The following is a 25,271-nucleotide window of genomic DNA, read 5'->3' as shown; positions in this document are numbered from 1 at the left end:
AGACAGTACATCACACACATGACATGCTGCACAGAAGCACTACATCGTGCCCAGAGCTCCCATCCAACCCCACAGGCTTTGCTGTCAGATTACACACCATGTTCCTGCTCATGAGGTCACCGATGTAAACCACCACGTTGATCTCAGGTGCCCACACTTCAAACTCTCTCTGCCACGAGGTGAGAGTCGACAGAGGAACCACCACCAGGAAAGGGCCGTACAGCTGGTGCTGGTGGAAGAGGTACGACAGGAATGATATTGTCTGAATGGTCTTCCCCAGGCCCATTTCATCAGCCAGGATCACACTGTTGTTCCTGAGAAGGAAGAGAACAATCCTAAGTCGTGATTTAATGCGTTTGTATCACTTAAAGCTGCAGAAACAGGCCAGGTAAAAATCTCACTTGAGAACAAGAGGGTCAGATCCCATTGGGACAAAGCTAAGGAGATCCAAAATGAACAAAGCTCATTCGCAGTGCTGATCAGAGCATCACTTAGTGTATGTACTTACTTGCACCATGAGTGAGCGAGCCAGTTCAGGCCCTCCAGCTGGTAATCTCGCAGCTCCAAGTTCTCACTGCCTATATAAGAAGGCTGTTTCTTCAAGGCAACAAATCTTGGTCTCTGCTTCAATACCTGAGGAAAAGAATACACCATAAGCTTCCCGAAGAAACAGGCAAGATAAGGTTGAAAATTCAGCAATGAAAACTGCAGATTCAGCAATGAGTGCAGATGGGTTTGTCAGTTACTGCCAGTCCATGTTTCCTTATCTGTTTGTGGCATCTGCAGTTTTGATGCCACTCAGCACTGTTACGTTCTGCCTGCTGACCTCCAGTCCTAACAGTCAGGGCTGAGCCCCCAGGAGTGCAGTAAGCTGCACCTGACACCCATTGGAGGGAACAAACTCTGTTTTCTGTTTTGGCCCCTTCTGATTTTTCTCCTAACAACTCCGCCTCTCCCTCACTGTATCAGCGTCTTGCAGACTTCCTCTTCTCCCTGGTGCACTGTTTTTCTGTCCAAGTGATATTAAAAATCTGCACTGCCACACAGCAGCACCTCTTGAAGAACTTTGCAAGGATTAATTAAACTTCCCAGTCCCCAGGGGGACATAACATGCTCACCACGCCTCGAGTAAATGAAACCAAAAGGGGTTCACATCTCTGCAACATCACAGCAACAGGAGAGAAGAGAAACAAGCAAACCTTGCAGTCCCGGGTAGGAATCGTCTTGGAGTTGTTCCGGTTGTTGAAGCTGTCGATGCAGTGCTGGAATTTCTTGCTTATCAGAGCTTCATCTTCCCAGCTGCACTCTGCATAGGGCAGCCCCATCCACTTGCACAGGTATTCGGGGTCATTCGAGGACGTTTTACGACTGTTTGCTGCAAAATATGCAAGGAAGCCCAAACCTCAGCAGCCACGGTTCTGTGGCTGAACCACAAGTGTGGTTCACACGGGCAGCCTGCCCCACCTCTAAAGCCACAATACAAGTCTTGGCTAAGAGGAAAAGCTTACAGAGGCCAAAAATGCTCCTTTACCTGGGAAGTCAGCATGCCCCGTTGCAGATTTGCTGGTCTTCACAGCTGTGGTTGAAAACACAAAGGAAATAAGGCGTAATGAGAGCCAGCAGGGGGAGCAGCACGAACAGAGCTTCACGTGCTTTGGTGAGAACTGGATGGAAACAGGTTTTACTACCTCTCTCCAGGCCAATTCCCAAAGCAACTGGATGCCAGCGTCTCTGACCGATGTTGCTGTAATATTAGTGAAGTGCAAAGTCCCATTTTTTATTTTGAACAAGTCGTGAAAATGTAACCCCTGAGCTGCCCTGCAGCCTAACCACATCCGTAAGCACAATGTCACAGAAAGCAGTCCGGGCAGCAGCCAGGCCTGTGCTTCTGCAAACACTTTGTGACTGAGGTCAAAGAACTTCAGCAGCAGCAACTTCAACAACCTCTGCGAAGTGAAATACGTTCAGTGCCATTCGACAGAGACACTGAAGGGCAAGGAGGAAGAGGAAGCTCATTCTTTCTTTCTTCATCCCTTTACAGAAGCATTGGATGCACTCACCAATTACTCTCTCCACAATTTGATACTGTTTGTTCAGCTCTGAAGCCAGCTCCTGTTGGCAGTTGAAATACTCCACATCTTCAGGCGATACTTTGGCCAGCCTGGATGCAAAAAACAAAAAAGAATAGACATTATAATGCTTCTGTAGTGTCCAAGTGCTCACTGAGGCCACAAACAGAAATTCTGCTTTCTCTTATGGTTCTGTAGTTAAGTCACTGAAGCAGACTACTGCTTATATGACACATTTCTTAGTATTTCCTATCAAAAAGCATTTCCTATTATAAAGCTTTACTGGGAAGTAAATGCCAGAGATGCTCATTGCTTCCCTGTTAAATGACTCCTTATTCTGCTGCAAGAATTAGTCACAAAAATGAAAATCAAGCAGTCAGAGGAGGCTGCTGCTCCAGCTTTATCGCTGTGCAAACACACAGTAGCTCTCTGTAGAGTCCTTGGGGAGGTCAGACAAAAACTCACACGTAGACAGGCTCGTCATTAACAAGGGTTAACAAGGCTGCCTTGACAAAGTCTGCAAAGCAAATTTCAGCAGCCTGCCCTGCATCGAGCACTCTTTCTCAGCACAGCTGCATGGCTTAGCATGCTGTGTTTCTCTGCTAACTAGGAGCCCCTATATCACCTCCTAGGCCAGGTGCATTTGTGCACCATTTATTTGTTCTCAGCTATCCAACTCCTGAGCCTGAGAACTGGCAGCATTGTGAAGCTCTGCCTCTCCTCTCTCTTTAAATACCATAGACATCACTTCTGTAAGGGGGGCGTTCATCAGCTGGTAGAGAGAGAAAAGTGGTGCAAACTGAAAACATTTTCTTTGGATGGAATATGCTTTGCAAGAAGAAAACTGAATGTTTTCAGTCCTGACTGTGCATACCCATGGCTAAAAAAGATACATCCAAAGCCATAAATCGCTGGTTGAAGCAGAGCATACCATTGCTTGATCTCCTCCTCCTTTTTCTTGAAGTTTTCTAGTTTTTTCAGGCCCTTCACTTTCTGCTGCTGGAGGGACTCCTCACTCTCCCACGTGCTGTGGATGTATGACCAGCCTTTCCATTTGATCAGGTAATGAACTTCTCCCTCATCCTTTTCAGGGTCAAAGTCAGCACTGGGGTTGCCGTTGGCCTCAGTTGCATACACTGTGGTGGAAGCACCAGTGGCTGCAAAAGAAACCAGGCTGCAGTTGGCACCTCTGTTAAAACCCACCAGACAAGAACTGCATTAAAGCAGGAAGTTGTTTTTCTAATGCACCCTCTGTGACAGCACAAAGAATATCCTACAGATCCTTGAGCCCAATGAGAGCACATAAAAGTTTTCCACACAACAGGATCTTTTAAAATCTCTCCACTATAAATGCCTTTTTTTTAATACAATTCATAGGTCTCTTGAAAACATTCAGGACCATTCAGGTTTGTTTTTTTCTGTGTGTGGCTATGAGAATGTAGCATCAGCTTTATTTCTCATGATGGCTTTCTCAATGGAGCTACAAAAACTCACCACTTCTGGAAGAGCTATTTTAGCTTTTAAAGGGGAGAAAAGCGTGGACCCAAAGAACAATGAGTGCACCTTTAAAATATGTACACTCTAAAAGACAGCAGCCAAGCAGATCAATGTGACATTTTAGGCTTTTCAATAATAGATTGTTTAAAAACAAAAACAATTTTAAAAAACCTCCTAGAAGGGAGAAGTAAGAGGTGGGGAGGAGAGGGTGAAGAGCACTGAAATAACCCTGAAGGGCTTCAAAACTGCAAACGCATTGGAGCAGCAGAAGAGAAACTGAGAGTGCATGACTGAAATCAGAAGTAGTCTACACACCTCCTTTTTTTCCAAGCCTGATGTCCAACACTTTTTCAATAGTTTCACTGTTGTCTTCATGCTCGTCAGCTCCTTCCCCAGTCATCTCTATCAGGTCATCAGAATCCGTCTCAAAATCGTCGTCTTCCTTGTAACTGAACGAGATCAAAACCAAAGTGAAAAAGGGCCCTCGACTCTGCCCAGGAACACAAGAATGTCACACTGTGTGCAACACAGCGAGACCTCCAGTATTTATCCTGGGGCTCAGTGCTTGTTTGGCACACGCACTACTTAAGCAAGCCACCTCATGCTTTTTGATACCTGACATTTTTGGCTGCTCTTCGTCGAGTTTGTCTCTTGGGAGTCTCACCGTCTTCATCGTCGTCGTCATCCTCAGATGACACCTGTCTCTTTCTCTTCTTCCCGCGCTGGAGTTTGGGAGGTTTTTTAACGTTGGTTTTGGCCATTGTTCTAAAATAAGCATTAGTAGAAAGTGTTTTACCTGCCTCTCCACCCCAATAAAGGCAGGAAAGACATGCAGAAGAGCTACACACTGAAGCAACCACTCCGTACCTCCTTTGGACCGGTCTTTTTGCTTTAATGCTCTTCGGTTCCGGCTCGCTCTCCGCACTGGTGCCTTGATCTCCTCCATCTTCATCCTCCTCTTCACCAGAAATCTCTCTTTTCCACTTTTTTCTATGGTCAGAAATGCAGCTGATCAAGGGCCATCATCTAACAACATCCAAGCCAGCAGGCCACCATCGTGAGAAAAATCAGCGCTGCACTCTAGCTGCCAAGCTGCTGGCTGAGATGCGTTGGGGGTTTCATACTGCAATTCTCTGCTTCTAGAACCAGGTCTCAGTCTCCTGATTTGAGTTAACACAGCAGCACGAGCAGCTCTCAGCATGTGCTGCAGCAGTGCCCGTGGCAGGGCTGCACCCCATGCAGCTGGGCTTCAGGTTAGTTAGCCTTCCTTTCCACTTACGCACTTCTGAAATGAGGTGGAAAAATCTTTGGGGTGATTTTGCATAAACAGACATTTCTGAGAAGTGCTCGCTTTGGCTTTACGGTTTATGACATGCACTGATACACTTTCTCCTCACAGCTCACGACCCAGAGCAGTGAGCTGCATGCCACCTAACTTCAGGCCATTAAAGTTTCCAGGGTTGAAGCCAAATCCCACTGTGCTGTCAGTGGAAGGAAGCAGGTTCTCCGTGGGTAGTTCAGAGCAAGACTTCAGCCCCGAAATACCCCCTTCTCCCCAAGGGGTACACTGGGACTCCTTGCCCAAAAATCCATGCTACTGCAGCCCTCCCTGGCTTTTATTACCTCCCCTGTTGTACTGCACCACTGCATTCAACTGAAAGGGAAATTAAAAGATAAGAAAGGGGAGAGGGAGCTGAAGCACGTGGCATCCTGCTGCGTTCGAGTTCTCTCCAGCAGGAAGCTCATTGGTGTCATCAGCACACTTCAGTGTTCAGGAAAACTAAAAGGTATGGATGAGCTGGAAGAGGCAATAAAAAACAAACTAAGGGAACTTGGCCAGCCTCGCCCTGAATGCCTCCAGGAGGAGTGTTATTCTCCATTTCCTAAAGATGGGAAAGGAGTCAGGATTAAACTGTTTTAAGTGTCACTGAAGAATAAGCAATATCATGAAGTGAAGGACTGACAACAAAAAGTGCACCTGGCTCGTTCAGACTTCCTGGGACTGGCAAAATGGGAAAACAAACAACGGAGAAGCTGGAAAAACTCATCCATCCCAGACTCACATTTGTACTTGAATTCTAATCACCCGAAGTATTACTGCTGAAAATAGTAAATAATTCATTTCACAAGCTTTTCACAACGCCTGTCGAACAAATATTACTCTGAAAATGAATAAACAAAAAATTCCACTATTCAAAAATCTTTCCCTAGAAACTTACTTTCTTTTCACTTGCTTCTGGCCTCTTCTTTTTGGGCTCTCGTTTTCAGATTCGCTACTTGCCTTTAATTGAAAAGAAAGAAAATAAGGTTGGAGGCTTCACCCCAGATCGTCTCCCCCAGGACACAACTGAGCACATGCGGGTGGGGTGGGCTCAGACGCAGCTGCACGGCTCTCCCTGCAGCCAGGAGGATGCTCTGGTGCCCCAGGGCTGCAGGAGAGCTGCCCACTGCCCCGCACTGCTCCTGCTGCAGCAGCTCAGCTCTTTTACAAGGCTCCAAGTGCAGCAGCACAATGCAGAGCACCCATGCTTGCTACGTCAGTTTGAACCCTGTAATATTTGGGGAAGGATCAGGCTGCATTCCCGTGATTGCAGACCTGCCTTTCACAATCACACAAATGCAAGACAAGCTCTGCTTTCATCACAGAAGCTTCCTAATACAGAAGGAAATTCTCCTAAAAGGACAACGTTCTTGTCACAAGGGTGCTCCCTGCTTTCCTGGATTTTTCTCCCACAGCCAAAGCAGCTGAGGAAGCAGCTGGGCCTGACCTTGCCCTGCTGCCTTCCTTCCCATGAGCATGCCAGCCTCCGCCAGCAGTCCCTCTAGCTAAATATACTGAGAGAGATGCTACGTCCTTGCTGAACTATTTTAAACGTGGGTGTCATCAACTCCCACAGGTTGAGGAAGCTAGAAAAGCTCTGCTGTGCACAACCCTATTTTTGTAAAAGCCACTCAACCACAGAAACAAATCCCCCCACACACACAGCACTCTGAAACAAACAGATGACTTTGCCTTAGACAGTTGCCACAGAAAGCACAGATCAGCAGGGAGAAAGCTGCAGAGGACAACAGAAGATTTTAGAGTATTTAAGTGCTCTGAAAAGCCTCAGGGCTGCTAGCTGTATGTACCCTGCTCCTCTGAAACCCTCTTTTCAGTGCTTCGCTGCAATATCCAAGCACTGTCACAGAGGCCCTGCAGATGAAGCCTGTCCCTTTCTGCACGTCCTGTACCACCACGTTCAGCAAGACCCACACCAAGAGTTGCTCAGAGAACAGCATGAAATGTCACGAGCTGCAATGACAGAAGCCAAGGTGGGGTACAAAGCCACACCCCACGCTTCTGCTGTCTTTCTGCAGCCCTTACTTCCATTTTCCAGCCTCCTTTTCCTCATCAGAAACTTCTGTTTTCCCCAAAACTCTGTGGAGTACAGGATGCCACATCAGTCCGTGGGCACTGATGAACCTCTCTGGGGTTTCGTGTTGGATTTACACATGGCACAGCAGCATCCCCTGCACTGCAGCTCAGTGTGAACGTGCTCCCTGCCTGCCTCACACACCACACACCCAGGAAGCAAGGGGCTGGCTGACAGCACTGCCTCCAGCACAGCTGACTCCAGCTGTGTGGGTGGGATGTATTTCAATAAGCTCTTTTTTTTTGCTGTCTTTAGGCAAACCACGAGCGGAGAGTGGTGAATTTTCCTCCTGCTCTGTGTCAGAGAAGACAAGATCTGAATCACAGAATCATTGAGGTTGGATGAGATCTCTAAGTCCAACCCAGAGCTGCCAAATCTAGTTTGGAGAAGTCTGTGGAAAACCAAACCTGAACCTAATTCTACTTGCTTGCCAAAAAACTACTTTTCAAGATCCTTCTGCCCACTCCCCAGTGCCTCTGCTCTTCTCCTGCTCTGTTGCTGTTTCTCTATAGCTGTTGCTCATCTCAACAACTCGCCTTCTCCTCTTTTCTTCCTGCCTTGAAAAACAAAAAATGTCTAACTTGTGACTCCAGCTCAGCTGCCCCCAGCTGCATTGCTCAAAGCACCATTGACTCTTTTGGGCAGCAAGCCCATCTCTTTCTGCTCTGACACAGCCTGTCCCAGCCTGAGTCACCACTGCCTGTGCTGCCACAGCCACCCCACGCAGCCAGTGACTCAGCCTCTGCTCCACAGTGCCCTCATCCACCCCCCTGCATCCTCACCCACTCCTGGCATCCTGGCCCTGGGCTGCCTGGCTCCAGCTGTGGCTGAAAGCTGCTTAATACTGTTCTACACTTAATAATTACAAAATAATTAAAACCGTTTTTAAAAGACTATGGCAATCTCTTGAATTTCAGGACCCAGCTGCAAAGCTTAGCGCTGACTTGCTCCCAGTGGCCCAAGGGTGCCCACCACCACCTTCAGCAGGAAGGGAAAACTGCATTAAAACTGTGTTTTAATAACGTCACCTCCGCAAGTGGCATGGGCAAAAGGTGACAAAGGGCTTTCTGAGTCCAGCAAGAGATGCCAGGTGTATGCAAACTCAGAGACAGAAACGCACCAGTTCCTATGCCACTCTTCCAACTGGGCTTGCCTCTTACTGTTTGTGCTCCCCACCTCCAGAGGAAAGGTCAGTCCTCCCTTCCCGTGACTCACCCGATCCTCCCATCTAATTTTATAGAATCATCTGAGCTGGAAGGGACCTTTAAAGGCAACTCCCCTGCAGCTAGTGCTCAGAGCCCCATCCATCCTGACCCTGAATGGCTCCAGAGATGGGGGCATCCACCATTCTTTCTTCTCCTCTAGCACTGGCATGGTCCAGGTGCTCCGGAGCTCGTGCTGCCAGCTGGGACGTGGGAAGGCCCAAAACCTCACACTCCACTCAGGGATTTGTTCATTTCAGGCTCAGCGGAGGCCAAGGTCTGCAGAGAAGCTGGAGACTGCCAGCTTGCCAGCTTAGCCTTCTTGTACATGCTGAACTTCTCTCTCATGTTTAAAAACTGAATGTCCAGCAAAGATGTGAGAAAGAGCATTAATCAAAATGCAAATGAGCAGAATTATTATTTTTTTTTTACAATGGTAAAACCAGATGTATTTTGTGAACAGCTGTGGTGCACGACTTGTGGCCTTTCTCACACCAAGAGGCACCATGACATTTATTACTAACGCTAATTACAAACCTTCCTTCTGAGAGCCAATGGATTGTGTGTTTTGGGCATGCTGCCTCCTGACTGCCCTGCTCTGCGTGTTTCAGTTCCCCTTGCTGAAACCCCAAGCTGCTTCATTAGCTGCACCCAAAGCACACAGGTAAATACCTGAGAGCACTGAAAGCTTGGGTATGCTCTCATTCCTCCTGGAGTCAGCCCCACTGCTCTGAGCAGCTCCGATGCAAAACAGCACTTCTGTTTCCTGCCCTGCACAGCCCACAGCTCTGCCTCAACCAGAAGCTGCCGGCCTCTCAGCCTCCACTTCAGAGAGCTCCACTGTGCGTCCAGTGCCCCTCAGGGCACTTCCCAGAAGCGTTTCAGGCACTCACGGGGAAGGAGCTCTGCCCTAACGTGAATCTCAGCAGAAACTGCAGCACTCCAAACCCAAAACACCGCCTCTAACCCCTGAGCAGGGACAGCTGGGAGGTTTGGAACTGCTGAGCCCGGGGGTGTGACACGCTGCCTAGGGAACGCTGAGAGGGGGAGGAAACAACACAACGCTCCGGGTATCCCCGCAGGACTTGCCACGTGCTGCTGTCTGCCAGGCCCCAGCGCTGTGCCTGCCACCGTCACACCCGCCACGGGAGGTGCCCTATGGGAAGCAGTCAGCTCTGCTTCAGGAGGAGGGGTGGGGGAGAGGGGAGGAACGGAGCGGTCCGACGTCGTTAATTTGGGTTTTGTTTCATGAAGGGCTCATTTGGAGGATTTTTGTTTGTTTGTTTTTTTACAATATTTTGTGGTATAGCAAAGTTTGTACGTCTCAGTTTGTTTAAATAAATAAATAAATAAAACTTCATCGTACCTTAAATAGTAGGAAATAAAGCTATCGAGAAAGAAAACAACATTTGCAAAACCACGTAATATTGTAAAACAAAACAAGATGGGACTTACCTGAACCCCTACAGGGCACTGGGGCCGCAGGCGAGGTCTGTGGCGGGTGTGACAGTGCCAGCACAGCGCATAGTGCATGCTGGAGCATCACAGAGAGGCGGCCGGCGAGCCCGGGCTTTGCTGAACTTGAAAAGGAAAACAAAAGTGGAGTCAATGACGTGCCACAGGGCCTTCCCAGCTGCTGCCACGGGGACTTCCAGCACAGCAGGCGGCAGAGACCTGCGCTGCGCCCGCACCTCTTATCCATTTTGGCACCAGAGAGCACGGTCTGACCTCCTGAGAGCACCGCCTGGCTCCTGCCTGCCCAAGACCTGCCTGCTCCTCTTCAGATTCCCAGCTGCTCTCCTACTGAAGCACCTGTGCTGTCACTTCAGCCTAAGCCTCACTGCTTTTTCCCTCCTCTCCTAACTACTCCACCTTCCTGAAGATCCGCAGATGTGCACGAAGTCTGATTGATGCAAATGGAGGCAGCAGCTAATTCCTGCACCTTCAGGGAAAAAGCAAGCCCTGGGATAGGAACGGCAAGTTGTGCTGCCACGCTCTAACTGCTGCCACCTTCAGTCCAAGCACCAAGGACTCCCAGCATCCAACCAAAGCGATGGTTCATAAAGCTGAACACACACACACACAAATGCATTCACGAGCACGATCCATTCCAGGATGGGCAACAACGGCTGCTCTATCGTTGCAAGGTGTTTCTGGGCACTTTCTCTTATTCCTGCTTGGATTTGCCTCGTGGTTTTGTGTTTTGCTTTTAAAACACACACCCGCCCTCTCCAGCAGGTTCCCAGGGCAGGGCAGGGCCCGTGCCACGCTGCTCCAGCAGCCAGAGGAGTGCACGCAGACCTCAGCCCACGCAGCATCCCACTCAGGTCACAGCTTTCGGGCCACGTGGACTCAAGCACAGCATCAGGACCTCAGTTTTGAACTCCACCATCCACAAACCAGGCCAGGACTCGGTGTTTACAAGGCGATGCAGATGAGACCTGCCTTTATTGTTGGGGTTTAGTTGGTTTTTTTTATATGCTCAATAATCCCTCGTCCATTTTTTTTTCCTTACCTCATCTTTTATATTAAATCGCGACGGCTCTTGTCTGCTTCGGTTTGACCTCCTAACCCCATAAACATCAGGATATTCTTCCCACATCTGCAAAATAAACAGACCATCAGCAGGCCTGCTTTGCTCCATGGTTTCTCACGTTCTAGAGAGGTTTGATGGTGAATGTTAAAAAAATAAAATAAAAGAATCAACACAGTACCATCAGGGAATTTTGATCGCAACCACTAGCAGACAGATGCTGAAAAATCTGAAACAGATGACCGCTATTTGGTAATGCTTTAAAGCATACGATTTAGCGTAGCATTATCTTTATACTGGCCATCTTTCCCATAGGGCATAAAGCACCTTCTGACTTAGGCAGCACTGCACAGAGGGACTGAACAGACCTACCAACACACAGTCTCGCACACAGCCCTCGCTACTCCTTCCCATAGAGAAAACCCCATCAGCTGCCTGCTGAGCCCAGTGGCAAGAGGTCACCAGCAGCAACTCCACGTGCAAGGCCCGTGACCCATCCTGGATGGCAAATAAGCCAAACCACCTTATTCTTCTCCTGAGTGCGTTGCTGGAACGTGGTTGGGCCGTGCAGGAGTTGTGGGAGTGCAGAGCTGGCTATTGGAAGTGGCTGTGCTCCACGTGCGGGAAGCAGGCCCCACAGCTATTTCATAACGTGTGCAAAAGCAAGCATTTGTTCTCTCCCTCTGGATGGACACGAGGAGAAGAGGGATTCAAGAACTGATGTACACAGATGTGCCTGTGTTGGTGACACAGAACAGCAAAAGCTCCACAGGGCAGATGCAAACCCCTGACACGCCTCTCCAACGCCTAAAACAATCCCTCTGCCTTGGCCCTCAGCAGTTAGTCACTGTACAGCTTTCTAAACCCATTCAGTATTTATCTGCTTCTCCCTCCCTTCAGTTCTCAAGTATCTCAGCAAGCAGCTGGCAGGAAAAAGAAATCAGAACGCACTGCCAGTCACTGCAGTGACTTGGGACTTCAGGCACGATGAGCACAAGGCTGCAGCCTGGCAGGTTTTTATTTGCTTCTGACAGCGGCCTAACTGCTGAGTGTCTATCTGTCAGGTATAAAAGCAGAGAGAAATTCAGAGGCCGTTTATTATCCCACATGAAAGAACAATTCAAAACACCCTCCCAACTATCTGAAGAATCTGCCTTTTTATCTTTTAAGTGGCACAGCTTTTGGAGGAAGGATTGCCTCCCATTACACATCAGAATAGAACCTCACACAAATGAGCCTCACCTTCATGGGTGTGTCTAGACAGGGATAAAATATAAACAATAATATAATTAATTGACTTAGTTATTCAAGGGAACAGGTATCAGCATGTCTAGGTTAGACCCAGCTAAGGAAAACACCCATTAGCAGCAGAATTAAGGGAGGGAGAAGCTTTCTTATTAGAGGGTGTCTTGACCCTTCCACGTTTTATCCACGCTAATTACCCTCTTGCATATGGATGCGTTCCGTCATGGTGTAATTTTCATGTTTATTGTTGGGAAGGTGCTTCTGGAAGGCCACAGAAGAGACAACTTCCTTCAGTCTCCACTTATCAACAATAAAACAGAAAATTGAATGCTGTTACCACAACTGCCTCACAGATGCATCCTTCCCTGGCAGCCTGAATAAGGGAGATTCACTGCAACCTGAGCAGGCAGCCCAGAGACTGCTGGGAGGAAAAAACCACGGATGCTGTATCTAACACCTCGCTCCTCCCTTGCAGGTACGTGGGGAACACAGGCTGCAAGCACTGTTCTCCTCGTGCTTCACATACGTAGCAATTTTCTTCACAAAACTCCATCTTGTGAACGAGCTGTGCAAAGTACAAGCACACTTATGCAGAAGAGGCGACTCACACACCACGAGGCAGAAACTCACTGACCTAAGCTGACCTTCCTCCCTCTGAAACCCTCACTTCACCAAGTTCCTATCTCCAAATGGGTACTTGGGCTTTTTTCCCCTCACCTCGCACCCAGTGCCACTCAGGTGCCTCCATCTCTTGGATGAAGCAGGGAGCCAGGACACAAAAGCTGCACTAGGGAGGTGCAGCACCACACCACCGGCAGGCCCTCCTCTACCTGCACAGCTACGAGGTGAGGGCAAGCCTGCCTGTGTAGGAAGGACAGGGACTGCTAAGGGAGCTGTGGAAAAAGAACCACAAGCACTCTTTTCTACAAGGGTTTCAACCTTCTAAATAGATATGAGGGAGGAGCTGAGGGATGGAAAGGACGAGCTGACAGTGTCACTTACTGACAGCAGGCTCCCGCTCCTCCTTGGCTACCTGCCTGCGGTCACACCAAACGCACCAGCTCCCGCTCACACAGGTGATGCAGGGCCATGCGTACACAAACCAAATGGCCAGAAAGGGGCTTGGAGACACCAGATGAGGGAGCTTGCTTGGTTGATGTGCAATTCAGGCTGGCCAAGTGGCAGGGAAGTGAAAGACTTGGCTCACGTCCTGTGTTCTGCCCGTTCGTGGTGGGTACAAGTCAACACGGCCCTGCACAGCAGCAGGGGGCAATACCTTTTTAACATCTGCTATCCTTTCCTTCTTAGAGGCTGGTTTCTCTTTGGTTTCAGGAGGGGTCTGCTGGGATTTTGAACCCGTTGATTCACTTTCGGATTCAGACTGACTTTCAGAGGACTCGGAGCTGCTGTTAGACTCGCTGCCCTGCTCGCTGCCCTGCTCGCTCTCAGACTGGCTTGCAGTGTCAGAGCCAGAGGCTTCTTCGGATGCCGAGTGACTAATGGTAGAGAGAGAAGAGATTACATTTTAACTGTACTGTCAACAAGTAAAACTGAGCCGCGTTCAAGCTGCAAAGCTTGGAACAGCCTAAATGCAAACACAGGCACACGGCTCCTGACATACGCTCTGCACTGCTGCATGAAGTGGACGCAGTCCCCTCCCAGGGGACTCTGCATTCACCTCCGTTGAACGCAGAGCTGACAGCACCAGCTCTTATCAATGCTCCTTCACCAGAGCAGCGAGCGGTGGCACACGAGGAGCAGCACCAGCACTGATCCTGCTGCTCTGCTCTCCACTACGCCCTGGTACAACCCAATTTCTGAAAGCAGCAAGCGCTGTACACATTGTATCGTGTATTGGTAAACATCACATTCCTTTCAAAGAGTAAATTCAGCAACAGAGCAGCAGAGGGGAGCTTAATCCAGGAAAAGGAGAGCAGAGCATCACAGAGGTACTTGTTCCCTTCTGCTTTACGTATATATACCAACCATTCACTTGAACGCAGGCTCCCCGACAAAACAAATCCCTTTTTGTCCCATCTCTCCCCACAGCACATATTCTATTTTTCTTTTCAAATCCAATTAAAGAAAACAGAAGCTTTGTTACAACATACAACGCATCTGCTAGTAAGGCAGCATCAGAAATCCCACCGTCACAAGCTAAAAGGCAGTGCTGCAGCCATGAGGGCACAGATTCTTCCAACAAGGAGCATCTCCTTCCAAGTCAGCTCTCATGTGCAGCGAAACGCTCCCGCTGTATTTAAGAGTATGTTGCAAACACAGCGCCGTGAATAAAGAGCCAGAAAAACTTCAGAGAAAGCAGATTTTTTAATTTTTCCTCCTTTCACACGAGATACATACTTCTACAAGAAAGCTCTGCTCAGATCTCACGATTCAAAATATAAACTCGACCCAAGCAAAAGAAACAAAAGCACGTACGTCATTACACAAAGCCACACAGCACTCAGCGCACGCTCCAGGGGCAGCGCAGGCCGCCGCCGCGGGCACGCACATCCTCGTGCGGATGGGACCGCTCACACCGGGGCTCTCTGCTCCGCTCCCGGCCCCACACGCTCAGCAGTGCCGCGGGTCCGGCGCGGCCTCCCACGCTGCGGCTGCCGTCCCTCAGGGAGCGGGCAGAGGGCAGCAGCAGCAGCCGAGGCCCAAATCCCTCCGGCGCGGGGCGTGCGGCCAAGCTCCCGGCCGCCATTTCACACTCATCCCTCCTCCACCATCTTAGGATGTCATTGCTGGGGTGCCCGGTGTTCTGGGTTTGTTTGCAAGGCCTGGAATGGAAGGACTTAGCATTTGTGGGTGAGGGGGTGGGGGGACAGGAACAGAAAACGTCTGTGAGCTAAAACAAAGGTAAGAGACACGGAGGCTTTCCAGCAGAGGGACGAGGATGAATCGCGGCTGCTGATTGCTGGTTTCATCGTCCCGGTTGGTTTGGACAGGGATGAGGATATTGCGGTGCTCCCTCCCACAAGGACAGGAAAATCCAGCTGAACCACCACCGTGTCCTGCACACCAGCACAGCTCCTGCCCACTGCACACTCCCAGCTCCCACACCTGGCCCTGCCCTGCTGGGCCATCAGACACCCCCCCCCCCATGGTCCTCATTGAATTCATCCACAAATCCACTGACATCTGAGTTTTGCAACTCAGCCTGCTTTGAAGAAGCACTGAAACTTCTCTGCTGGAGGTTTTTGGAAGATTCAACGTTTTTTCAAGAAAACCGAGGGGTTTTTATTAGAAACCATTGCCAAAACATCCAATAAAATGATACACCAGCTGTTCTTGGGGACAGCAGGACACGTCCCACAGAGCCAGCCCTGGGGACACGACCTCAGATGGCATCTGGGGGCACCCAAAGCCCCGCTGTCACCGCACCACTGGCAACATCAGGCTGGCACTGCACTAAGTTGGCAGTATTCCATGGGGACACAAAAAAAGCCACTTTTCCTCAGTTGGATTTATTAACAAGAGCTGGAAGAAATCAGAACAACACTGGGGCCAGACAGCATTACAGGACTGTGTGAAGACAGAACAGCAATGGCTGGCCTCCTCCCACACCAGATCCCACTGTTTCTCAAGGCCCTAGGCTTTATTACAAGGACAGAGGACCACAGCCTTCCTAAACACCAAGAGCCATCACTCATACATTACCTACGTTACACGCTCTGTTGTTTTCCTTCTTGATCTGAGTGCTTTCCGAAGACGGGGTGCTCTCTCTAGTGACAGGCACAAATGCTGCACACACCTGAACGTACAGGTCCGCACACACCTGTCCCACTACGGGAAGATTCCTTGTAATAATTTATTTCAACAATTAAACACAGAAAGTTCCAGAGTTGTGTTACTCTGATATCTGTTATACTCAAACTCTTTCAGGTCCTGTAGATTAGACATGGTTATGTCCTTCTGTAGTCCTACTTTCTATTACAGTATAATTGAGGATAAGCTATGAACATCCAACCAGTCCCACATGCTTCCAATTCAGCAGAGAAAATCACCCACAGACATCAAAACCACAGCTGGACCTTTGGTAACTGCATTCAAATCAGAAATGTTCTACAGAAATGGCAATCTGCGATGCTCAGCAAACCACGTTCCTTTGTTTTCTAAGGACAACTTTAGGTTGAATTCTGTTTTAATTAAGAATCTGGCAGATGGAAGGAAAAAATACAAAAATAGAAAAACAACTAAATCATCGCTTACCAAGAATGGAAAAGTTCTCTATAGGATCTATCCTTTGCCTAAAGGAAACAAAAAAGTCCACAAGCAAATGCTGTAGTAAGTGCAATCGTGAGAAGGAGTTGGTGCACAGAGCTCACAGGAGAGCTGAGCGAAGCACCCAACCCGTGACACTGAAGATAAATCCTTTCACAGCTCTTTGGGCTCCACTCTTAAAATGTGCCACGAAGAGTGATAGGTACCTGCCCGCCTCCTGAGGCAAAGGCTTCTTCAGAGACAACAGCTGAGAAAGTTTAGTCAACAAAGACCTCTTCCTAACTTGGGTTAGTCAATATTTCCTGCAGGCAAAAATGCAAATGAGGGAAAGGAGAGGAAGAAACACGCTGCCATTGCTCTGCTATCAGCACTCAAGCACTGCACGCGTTTCCAGCCCCAAACTGGTACACAGCGAATGCACAGAGGCTCTTCAAGCACTTCAGAAACAAAGCCTCAAGCACCTTAGAAGCTGACAATATACGCTGGGCAAATCTGGGTATGCTGTCATGGGGCACAAGAGCCCGAGGGTTAGAGGAGTGTCCCTGCCAGATAACCATCGTGTCCCTCACAACACAGATGAAATTGAGGCAGCTGGAGGTAGAAAAACATTTCCCCAATTTTCTTCCTAAAAAGGCACTTGTGTATTTTCCATGGTAACTCTTTTTCCACACGTGACTGCAAACCTGGCTTGCAGAAAGTGGGTGTTGATTGCATTTACACAGCAGCAGGCACAACAAAACCCGGGGATTATGCACCCAGCAGGCATCCTATCCGAATAACCATCTGAATTGGCTTGTGCCACTTGCCAGCCTGGCTCAAAGGACAGGAAGGGGAGGAGGCAGAGGGAAATCTTCAGACACCATTACTTGCTCCAGCACAGGACTCCCAAATGCCAAAGGCAAAACGATCCTGAGCACACAGTGAGTTAAATATATCCCTCACTGCTCTGCTGCAGCTCAAAGCACACGGGGCTATCTTGAATGACAAGTATTTTCCAGATTTTTTTTTCCCCCCACTACAAAGGCACCACATTATGCTTGCATAATGAAGCAAAACTAGCAGCTCATTCATGAGTGGGAGAGGGGGCTCTCCTGCTCTCTGATCTTTGAGCCAGAGGCCCAAAATGCCTGGGATGTTTAGCAGAGAGAAAAAAGAAGAAAAAAAAAGAACACAGTGACAAAAGGAGTCACAACCTGTCTGCTTGATTTAGGAGTGCCATTGAGAATGTCCAGAGGCAGCATAGCATCCTTCCCTGCCCCAAAAGCAAAGTACAATTAGGGATTTGAAAAGGACAGCTCTCCCAGCCCGTGGGAAGGCAGCAAAGCATCGCAGTGCTCTTCCTCCATCACGGGGTGACTCCAGCCACGCAGTGCCAATGGGCACCTATGGATGCTGATGGCTGAGACCAGGGTGGGGCAACTCACCGTGCTCCTGCTTCGGGGAGCACAACGGGAACACACCACACATATGTAAAGAACACTAACCTGCAGGGCAGGAAGGCTGAGAGCACACTACACACAAGTTAGCCCTAAATTACTGCAGCAAGGAGGTTGTGGGTTTTTTTTTCTCCCTTTAACATTTGCAAGCTTCCATTGAGAAGTTATATACATACATACATACATATATATATATATTTGAGAATTTGTGACTTAGAACCAGCAACAAAAAGTCAGAGGCATGAATTCCTCCCTGGTGCCAGATGCCCGCAGTTCAGAAGAATGTAACTTGACCTAGCCTGAGAATTTCATTCCAAGTGCCTGTTAAAAGCTGTTTCTAACCAACAGATTTCAGGCTCGCATTAAGCCTCCATTGTACAGACAGCACATGGCATGCAAAGCCCGCCAATCGCCAGCCCTGCTGTGCTCAGAGCAGAGGCTCCTCCCCATGAAAGAGACTGAAATGACTCTTGGAGGAAATGTGTGAACAATTACACCAAACCTTCTGCACCCAGCAAGAAAACTCACAAGAAACAGTCTCGAGTTATTTCTTTTTTTACCTAAGGATCTAAGTGTTCTGGAGACAGGGAATCCGTGCCATTGCAACACGACTGTTTGGAGCTGGGGCAGAGGTTTGCAGCAGCACAGCAAGCTGTGGGGCTCTCAGTGCTTCCCAAAAGCACAGCCAAAGGGTGAGGCCGTGCAAGCAGTTACCAGCACCACTCCAGGAGAAGGTCCCAGACAGACTGCAACAGGGCAGAAACAAGAGCATAGGTGATTGCAGAATGCAAGCATAAGTAAATCATATATTGAAAACTTCTAGTTTTGTAGCAGTGCTGCACAAGCAGCAGTGTCACAAATGTTGAGAAGTCTTTCCAAATGTGCAGCAGCATCTTGCTTGTTATAACTAGAAGTTGTTCCCAGCTCCAAAAAGGCACGAGCAGTGTGACGACTTCAAAAAGCTTCATCACAAGCCACTAGACACAACGTTTTCATCTCATCAGTTTTGCTTTCATTCCAGGGATCCCTTGCAGGACAGCTACTGGAGGCAGCTCGTTTGGTGGCTCTTCAGCACACACCTTGTCACAGAATGACACCAGAAATATTTATGTCAGACACTGTGTCAGTAGGACAGTCCATCCTTTGCTAGAAGGCCGCTCAACTAATCACGATAATCCGGGATATCCCATCCTTCAGCACTGTGCTGTTCATATTCATTTTTCTTGAAGGAGAGGGGAAAAAGGTTCTGCTCTGTGTCTTCTCCACCCATTAAGGCCACTCTGAGCCACAGATCAGCCACAGACAACGGGAGACACAGATACCTTTCTCATCTTCAGAACTAAACCAAACAATAAAGCGCAATTCCTACTGGGACCCATGTCTGCAGCACAACAGGTGCTCATACACACCTCCACATCAGAAGCAATTTCAACCCAAGCCCACCCAAAGCAGCATGTCTGCAGTCCAAAAGCAGCAAGGCCATGGCATCAGAAGCCTCCGTTCAGACACTGCTCGCAGAGCCACGTGTGTACTTGAAGCTCACTTCAACTCTGAAAGAAACAGTTGCACTCGATGTTATTTCTCCCTCAGCGTGGGAGTGCTGGGCAGCAGCACTTGGAAATGGGGAAGGTTCAGAGGAGGGTAACTGCTGCCCTCACAGTGCAGCGGGTGAAACATCAACCCAGCAAAGCACAACAGGCACTGTAGTTCCTGTCTCAGCACAGCAGCTTCTCGTGGCAGAAGCACCGAGAAGCACAGGCAGGAGATGTTTGTGGCAGGGTCCGTGTGCCCCAGCTCAGCAGAGCTCTGCCAGGAACACATGCCACGTGCTACAGGAGTGCCTGTGAAGGGTGACTGGGTTACCCAGGTGAGCTCTGGTTTTCCGTTTTTTTCTTCGGCAAAAGTCATGTATTTAAAGAATATATAAAATTTAATTAGCTAGCTTAGGAAGTTTAACTGAAGGACACAATCCAGAAGAGATGAAATCTAGCTAAACGCAGCTCCTTGCAGTCGGTGAGCCTTTATATAGCATCCATTCCTGGCAGCAGTCACAAAACAGGAAACTGAGAAGTTTTAGGGCTCGGAATTGTGCATCTGTAATTTGACATTTCCTTTGAGAGGATAATGTGAAACAGAAGTCACAAAAGAACAATCTCCCTCGTGCCCCACACAGCTTGCATCGTCATCTGTACAAATTCCTCACACATTACTCCTTTGGAGTCCTGCTCCGAGGAAGCATTTTCCTTTCTCCTAAAAAGCCAGCTTCATAAAGGGTTAAAGAAGGAAAGAAAAGAAGAAAAAAAAATCCCATTCAAGAATGCAGCAATGCAAGTGAAACCGAAAGAGCGGCTACGTGGTAACACACCAGCGTGGAGGGAAAGCTAGAGCTCCGGGTTAGCGAGCATGGTTACTGCATCCACTCGGCTAGGATAAAACCAGTCGAAAAGGGTGAGCTGGGAGTAAAAGGAGTTTTAATCATCAGTGACTCAGGGCTCCTGAAAGCTGCAACGCTACGGAAGCCACCCAGATGTTTCAGGAACACTACGTCCCGCAATCACTTCCAAAGTACAAAAAATAAAAATAAAAAAAGCCGCCCCGCTCACTTCCAAACCACCCCCACTCCTTCGCTTCTGGAAACAGCCTTTCGTGTGAGCACAAAGGACCCCCAGGAAGAAGCCCATGGGACGAGAGGGGCTGAGGACGGCGGCGGGCACGCAGCGCCCATGGCGCGGGCTGCGCACGCAGCCAGGCAGGCCCGGCCTCCCCGCAGCAGCGCCGCGCAGCCGGCTGTTACCAGGCGAGCGCGCAGCCAATCCCCGGCCCCGGCGAGCACAAGATGGCCTTTGAACTCCCCAGCAGCAACTTCCTGCTGTTTTTAGAGTACACACAGTGCAATGCAGTATGTCTGTCAGCTATGCGGCACAAAGGAACAGCCATTTTGTGACTCGGACTGGACCCGCGCTGAAATGCCAGGCGGTGCGGCCGTCCCCGAGCTCTCTGCAGGGCACTGCGGCCTTCCCCGCGCTACCCAAGGACACGGAGGTGCCCGGTGCTCCCCTCGCCACACGGGCACGGCCATTTCTGCTCGGCGGTTTCGTCCCCCAACCCCCCCGCACAAAGTCCTCGCTGTCTGGAACTACATCTTCATAAAATGGCTGCCACGGAGCAGCGAGCCGTGCCGGGCCGAGCTCCTGCCCCACAGAGCCGGCTGCCGGTGTTCCCAACGCGCACAGCCTCGGGCCCACCCTGCTTAACTCCTTTTCTTTTTTTCTACTTTTTCCTTTTTCCTTCCGAAATGGTGAGAAGCAGACACCTCAACACAACGGGCTGTTCAGCCCTGCAGCTTTCGTAACCAATTCCCTGCGTGCAGGGATGTAAGAGCCACTGCAACAAAGGCAGGGAGAGAGCCAAGGGAAGCAGAGCACCAAGGTGGCTGCGTGCTACCACTACCCCTGCACCGCTCCAGGGGTCACGGCACCCCCACTTGCTGCAGCTCCCAGCTGGGCTGCACTAGGAACGTGCCCCGTTCAAGCACCCACCTCCCAAAGAAGGCAACACAGAGGATGCTAGGAAGCACCAGGACTGTGTCTGGGTACATGCAGAACGTGCCCTGAACACACAGGTGGTGGTTACTGGAAGCTGGAGCACCCCACCTCACCCACACAGAGGAGGTGGCCCAGAATCAGCAGCAGGGCAGGCCCAGCACCGTGGGCAGAGGGGACACGAGGGCAGGCATGGCTGCTCCCCCAGAGCACTCCCTCAGCTCGCAGACTTTGGGGTCGGCGTCAGTTTGTCCCCAGCAACGATCACCTGTTCCAGGACAATCCTCTGAGCGATTCTGGCTTGTTCACACAGCTTTTCACTTCCTTAGGACTCACTGTGCAGGTATCAACTCCAAATACTCCCCAGGCAGTGCACTAAAGAAGCACAGAGGTACTTTATTTTCTTCTCCTTGAACACCTTTATGCTAGTCCCGTATTTTGGCAGCTGCAGCTCAGGTGGCACTGGTCATAACCACCTCGTCCACCCACTGCCACCATCCACGCCTCTGATCCAGGACTTCACAAATGTACACACTGTCACAACTCGGGGGGGGACACAACAGGCCAGCAGCATGTGAGGTGCAGACATGAGTGCAGTAAAGCAAAGTGGTGGCTTGATTTCCTAGAAATCATTTCCCCTGCAACATCAAGTCAACCTCAGGAAGTAAAGCCCATTTTACGACATTCAGCTGACTCACAGCTCAGCAGCCAGCTCGACAGGGCCTGCTCACACGCAGCCCGTGTTCGGTGGTTGTTCCCACACCTCAGGTGAGGGGACGTTACCCACAGCAAGTTTATTTTGGGAACAACAGTGGAAGGGGCAGGGTAACCTCACAACAGGTGTTGTGTGCAAATCAATCAAGACAAAGCACCTTTCAAAGAAAGCAGCAAAATCACGCATGCGAGACTATGCAAATATAATCACCCTGAGGACAAAAGCACAGAGGTCTTCTTTCTGTGCTAGATGTCTCTGTTTCCACCTCATACCCAGCACAGTATTTCTAGCATCCATACACTACCTTAACTTTGACTTCCTGAGCAACTTACACCTACAGCTGCTTTTGCTGACAATCCACATTTGAAACAAGCAGAAAAACAAAGTGAATACTCAAAGAAAAAAAAAAAAAGGACTTACAGAGCGATATTAGCAGTACTTGTAACAACTTGAACGCTGAGGTTTGAAAATGGGACTTATTTTTCAAAGTGGTATTAATATAAAATCACTGCATAGGTGCTGTATACAGTGTTTCAACATCCCTGAAGGTAGCGTTATTAATCATCATTTTCAACTTACCCACATCCATTTTAGGATTTAAAATCTGACCGCAGTCCCAATACATCCCAAATGCCATTAAATATATTTATATGTATTTCAGAACGTCACAGTGCTTCGATAACATACATATCCCCACAGTATTTCAAAGTGTGCGTGTAAGTAAGGCTCAATAATGGGCATCAAAAATAGCAGTCGAGCACCTGCAAACATCACATACAAGTACGTGTGATACAACAAACTGTTGAGAATTTTTTTTATTAATGTGACTTAAAAATTCCTTAACACCAAAGGAAAAATAACAAACAGGCCAGAATTCAATCAAAACCAACAAAATGCAAAAACTCAACGTATTTACAAACTAGAAGACAAAATGCATATAAATTAATTTCCGATTATTTTTTTTTTAGTCGACCCCTTAAATATAAAAATGAGCAATTGGGTAATTGGTATTTGTGCATTCGGAGCCAAGTGGCATTTTCACTATTCCACACTTTTCCTACGTCAAGGTTCAGTTTATAAAATCCTGTCAAGAATCCGAATTACTTAACAAAATAAATAAAAATACTCCGAGCGATGATACATTAAATAAACACACGATGCGTTTGCAGCCTCTTGTTTGCAGTCCCAGTTTGTATTTTATAACACAAAACGCTATGACCACCGGAGAAAAGTTCAGTATAAATTGCATGAAAATATTCTAAAATACCCAAACAGTATCAAAGTTCCACAAGCTCAAATAAAATTTGAAGTGAGGGGTATCGGACAGAAAGGCACTTTCCACTTTATATTTTAAAATGAGCTTTTTTTCATTCATGCAACTTTTTCTTGTGTCTATTTACTATAATTTACTACTACACCAGGCTTCTGTATGGCCCTCAGTTAAAGTTTAGACTTCTGAGATTCTTCAAAGAAAAATCTGCCTTGTATGTAAAATGGTGCAATGCAGCAATGGCTAAACCGACAAGGTCATTTTTCACAGCACAAAAAACCTAAAAACTGAAATTCAAAAGCAGGAAAAACATCGTCCAGAGAAAAGGGCTCCCCTGAATCAAGGTACAGTACCTTTTGACTATGACATGGGCCCTTAAGTCACAACACAACTTTCAGAAATTGCTACCAAAAAAAATTAGGGTGTGGCATGCTAACAATCTCAAGGTCATTCCTTAAAAAGGAAACAAAATCAGTAAAATGTTTTGTATTAAGCACTGACAGTAACCCAAGGCTGTCAAAGTAAACAGGGTATTCACAGGTTTTACAAAAAAAAAAAAGAAAGTTGATAGATCGTACCTCGATGCATTGCTGTGGACTGAACCCTCCTCTCCTTGGCTTTTGTCCTTATTTCTCATCATCTTTTTATTCTTAAATAATAAGAGGGGGTCAGGGATGTCTGCTTGCTTTGAAGTCCTGTGCCCAGGTATTTACTGTCAAAAGTTGAAAGAAAGGTAAGGTCCCAGCTCGTTTCCCTGGCTTTCATTATCAGGAACAAAGTCCTGAGGCTGCAATGATATTGTTACAACAATACACAAAACCGATCGACACAGCAAAACGGAGATTCAAAACAAATAATCCTTTTTAGAGTAAAAATAAAATACAGGGGAATAAACACAGTAGAGGAGCATCCTGCAAACTTTCCCAAAGTAACACTGGATGCAAATAATCTCTATCTTATTGCGTCATCCGAATACAGCCCAAATCGGTCCAAAATCAAAGTACTCAAAACGGCAGAAATCTAAAAAATGATTGTTATTAATTGCTCACCTACCTGATCCACGCACCGCCGCCAGGACCAAGTCGATATTAGTTTCGGGTCGTGGAAAAACATTAGATCCAAAATATTCTGAGTTCAAATGATAAAATACGAAATTCAGAAAAAGGGAAAAAAAAATATATAGATTCTAATCCCAAAAATATGCTGTCGGTAAAGCAAAAGAAACGATAATTAGTACAAAAATGTCCGGGGGAAAAAGCTCATTAGGAGAGCGCACAAAAATGGAGGTACGCCATGGCTTCTAAGCTGGAAAAACAACGACCTGGGCTCTCTCCACGGCTTCTTCTTTCCAGCAAGGCACGAAAAAGGAGCCCTCAAAAGCTGCTTTTCTGCCCGAAAAAGGTCCGCTCGGCCCCCTGTTAGTGCCTAGGAGAGGCAAGGGGCTGTGGGGGCCCCCTGAGGCTGCCCGAAAGTTAGGGAAAGTTGCGTAAAGTGTTGGGGAAGGCACGGAGCTGAGCGCGCTCTCTCTAAGGCACAGCCGCCATCTAGAGCTCCTTCCCAGCTCTGAGCTCTGCCTTTGATTGACACTCTCTACATTTACCCCACAACTCAGGTGATGTACCATAGACCCACCCCTTCATTTCTACCAAAAAAAGAGATAGCCTCCACCTAAAGGGTGCCTGCTACCCCCCACAGCCCTGGCTTCTTCCAACTACCCCAGCAGAAGGGGCACCTTAACCCCCTGTGGCTCAGCCACCCTTTTGAAACCAGAAAGAAACGTAATTTGTTCCTTTTGTTTTAAAGATTTGCTAAATATTTCAGTGCATGGGCTAAAATTACTTCCTCCCTGGACAGGAAGTGGTGCTGCTACAAGCCATTTTGAAGGAATGGAAGTGGAGCTCACAGCCATGCAGCCAGCAGCTGCCCACCTCGGGGGTCACCCCACCCGAGGGGGGCTTATTTTTAAATCAAGCTGCAGTACCCCCAGACAACAGCTCTTCCTTCTGACATCCAACACTTGCACGCAGTGCCTGGGACAGAAGTGCCACGAGCTCCTGAAAAAGCCCCACAGCGCATCCGACCCCTTCAGCTCAACAGCGCCTCCCTAGTGGTCTGCCCCAGC

The 25,271-nt window shown here is 48.4% G+C and overlaps 1 protein-coding gene across 7 annotated transcripts in view; it reads right to left on the bottom strand.

Annotated features, from left to right (window-relative positions):
- CHD2 (chromodomain helicase DNA binding protein 2) overlaps positions 1-25,271 on the bottom strand; it is a 284,189-nt gene that overhangs the window by 24,820 nt on the left and 234,098 nt on the right. For 2 of the 7 annotated variants that reach the window (XM_065734009.1, XM_065734013.1), the window contains exons 3-15: positions 23,728-23,861; positions 13,236-13,455; positions 10,697-10,783; positions 5,786-5,847; positions 4,434-4,556; positions 4,182-4,331; positions 3,882-4,015; positions 3,001-3,226; positions 2,061-2,161; positions 1,532-1,576; positions 1,200-1,375; positions 509-633; positions 98-314 (exon numbers count right to left, since the gene is read on the bottom strand). In XM_065734009.1, the coding sequence (XP_065590081.1) occupies positions 98-314; positions 509-633; positions 1,200-1,375; positions 1,532-1,576; positions 2,061-2,161; positions 3,001-3,226; positions 3,882-4,015; positions 4,182-4,331; positions 4,434-4,556; positions 5,786-5,847; positions 10,697-10,783; positions 13,236-13,455; positions 23,728-23,789 (1,728 nt within the window). In that variant the 5' untranslated portion in view covers positions 23,790-23,861. Of the gene's footprint in view, positions 1-97; positions 315-508; positions 634-1,199; positions 1,376-1,531; positions 1,577-2,060; positions 2,162-3,000; positions 3,227-3,881; positions 4,016-4,181; positions 4,332-4,433; positions 4,557-5,785; positions 5,848-9,636; positions 9,762-10,696; positions 10,786-13,235; positions 13,456-23,727; positions 23,862-24,198; positions 25,003-25,271 lie in introns of those variants that run through there. The other 5 variants (XM_065734011.1, XM_065734010.1, XM_065734014.1 and 2 more) reach the window with 5 other exon arrangements.

The sequence above is a fragment of the Cyrtonyx montezumae genome, unplaced genomic scaffold (genome assembly GCF_038088225.1).
Source record: "Cyrtonyx montezumae isolate F1298 unplaced genomic scaffold, pur_monq_1.0 scaffold_17, whole genome shotgun sequence".
Classification (NCBI taxonomy): domain Eukaryota; kingdom Metazoa; phylum Chordata; class Aves; order Galliformes; family Odontophoridae; genus Cyrtonyx; species Cyrtonyx montezumae.
The sequence above is the reverse complement of the archived record's forward strand: the minus strand, read 5'-3'. Positions and strand labels throughout refer to the sequence as shown.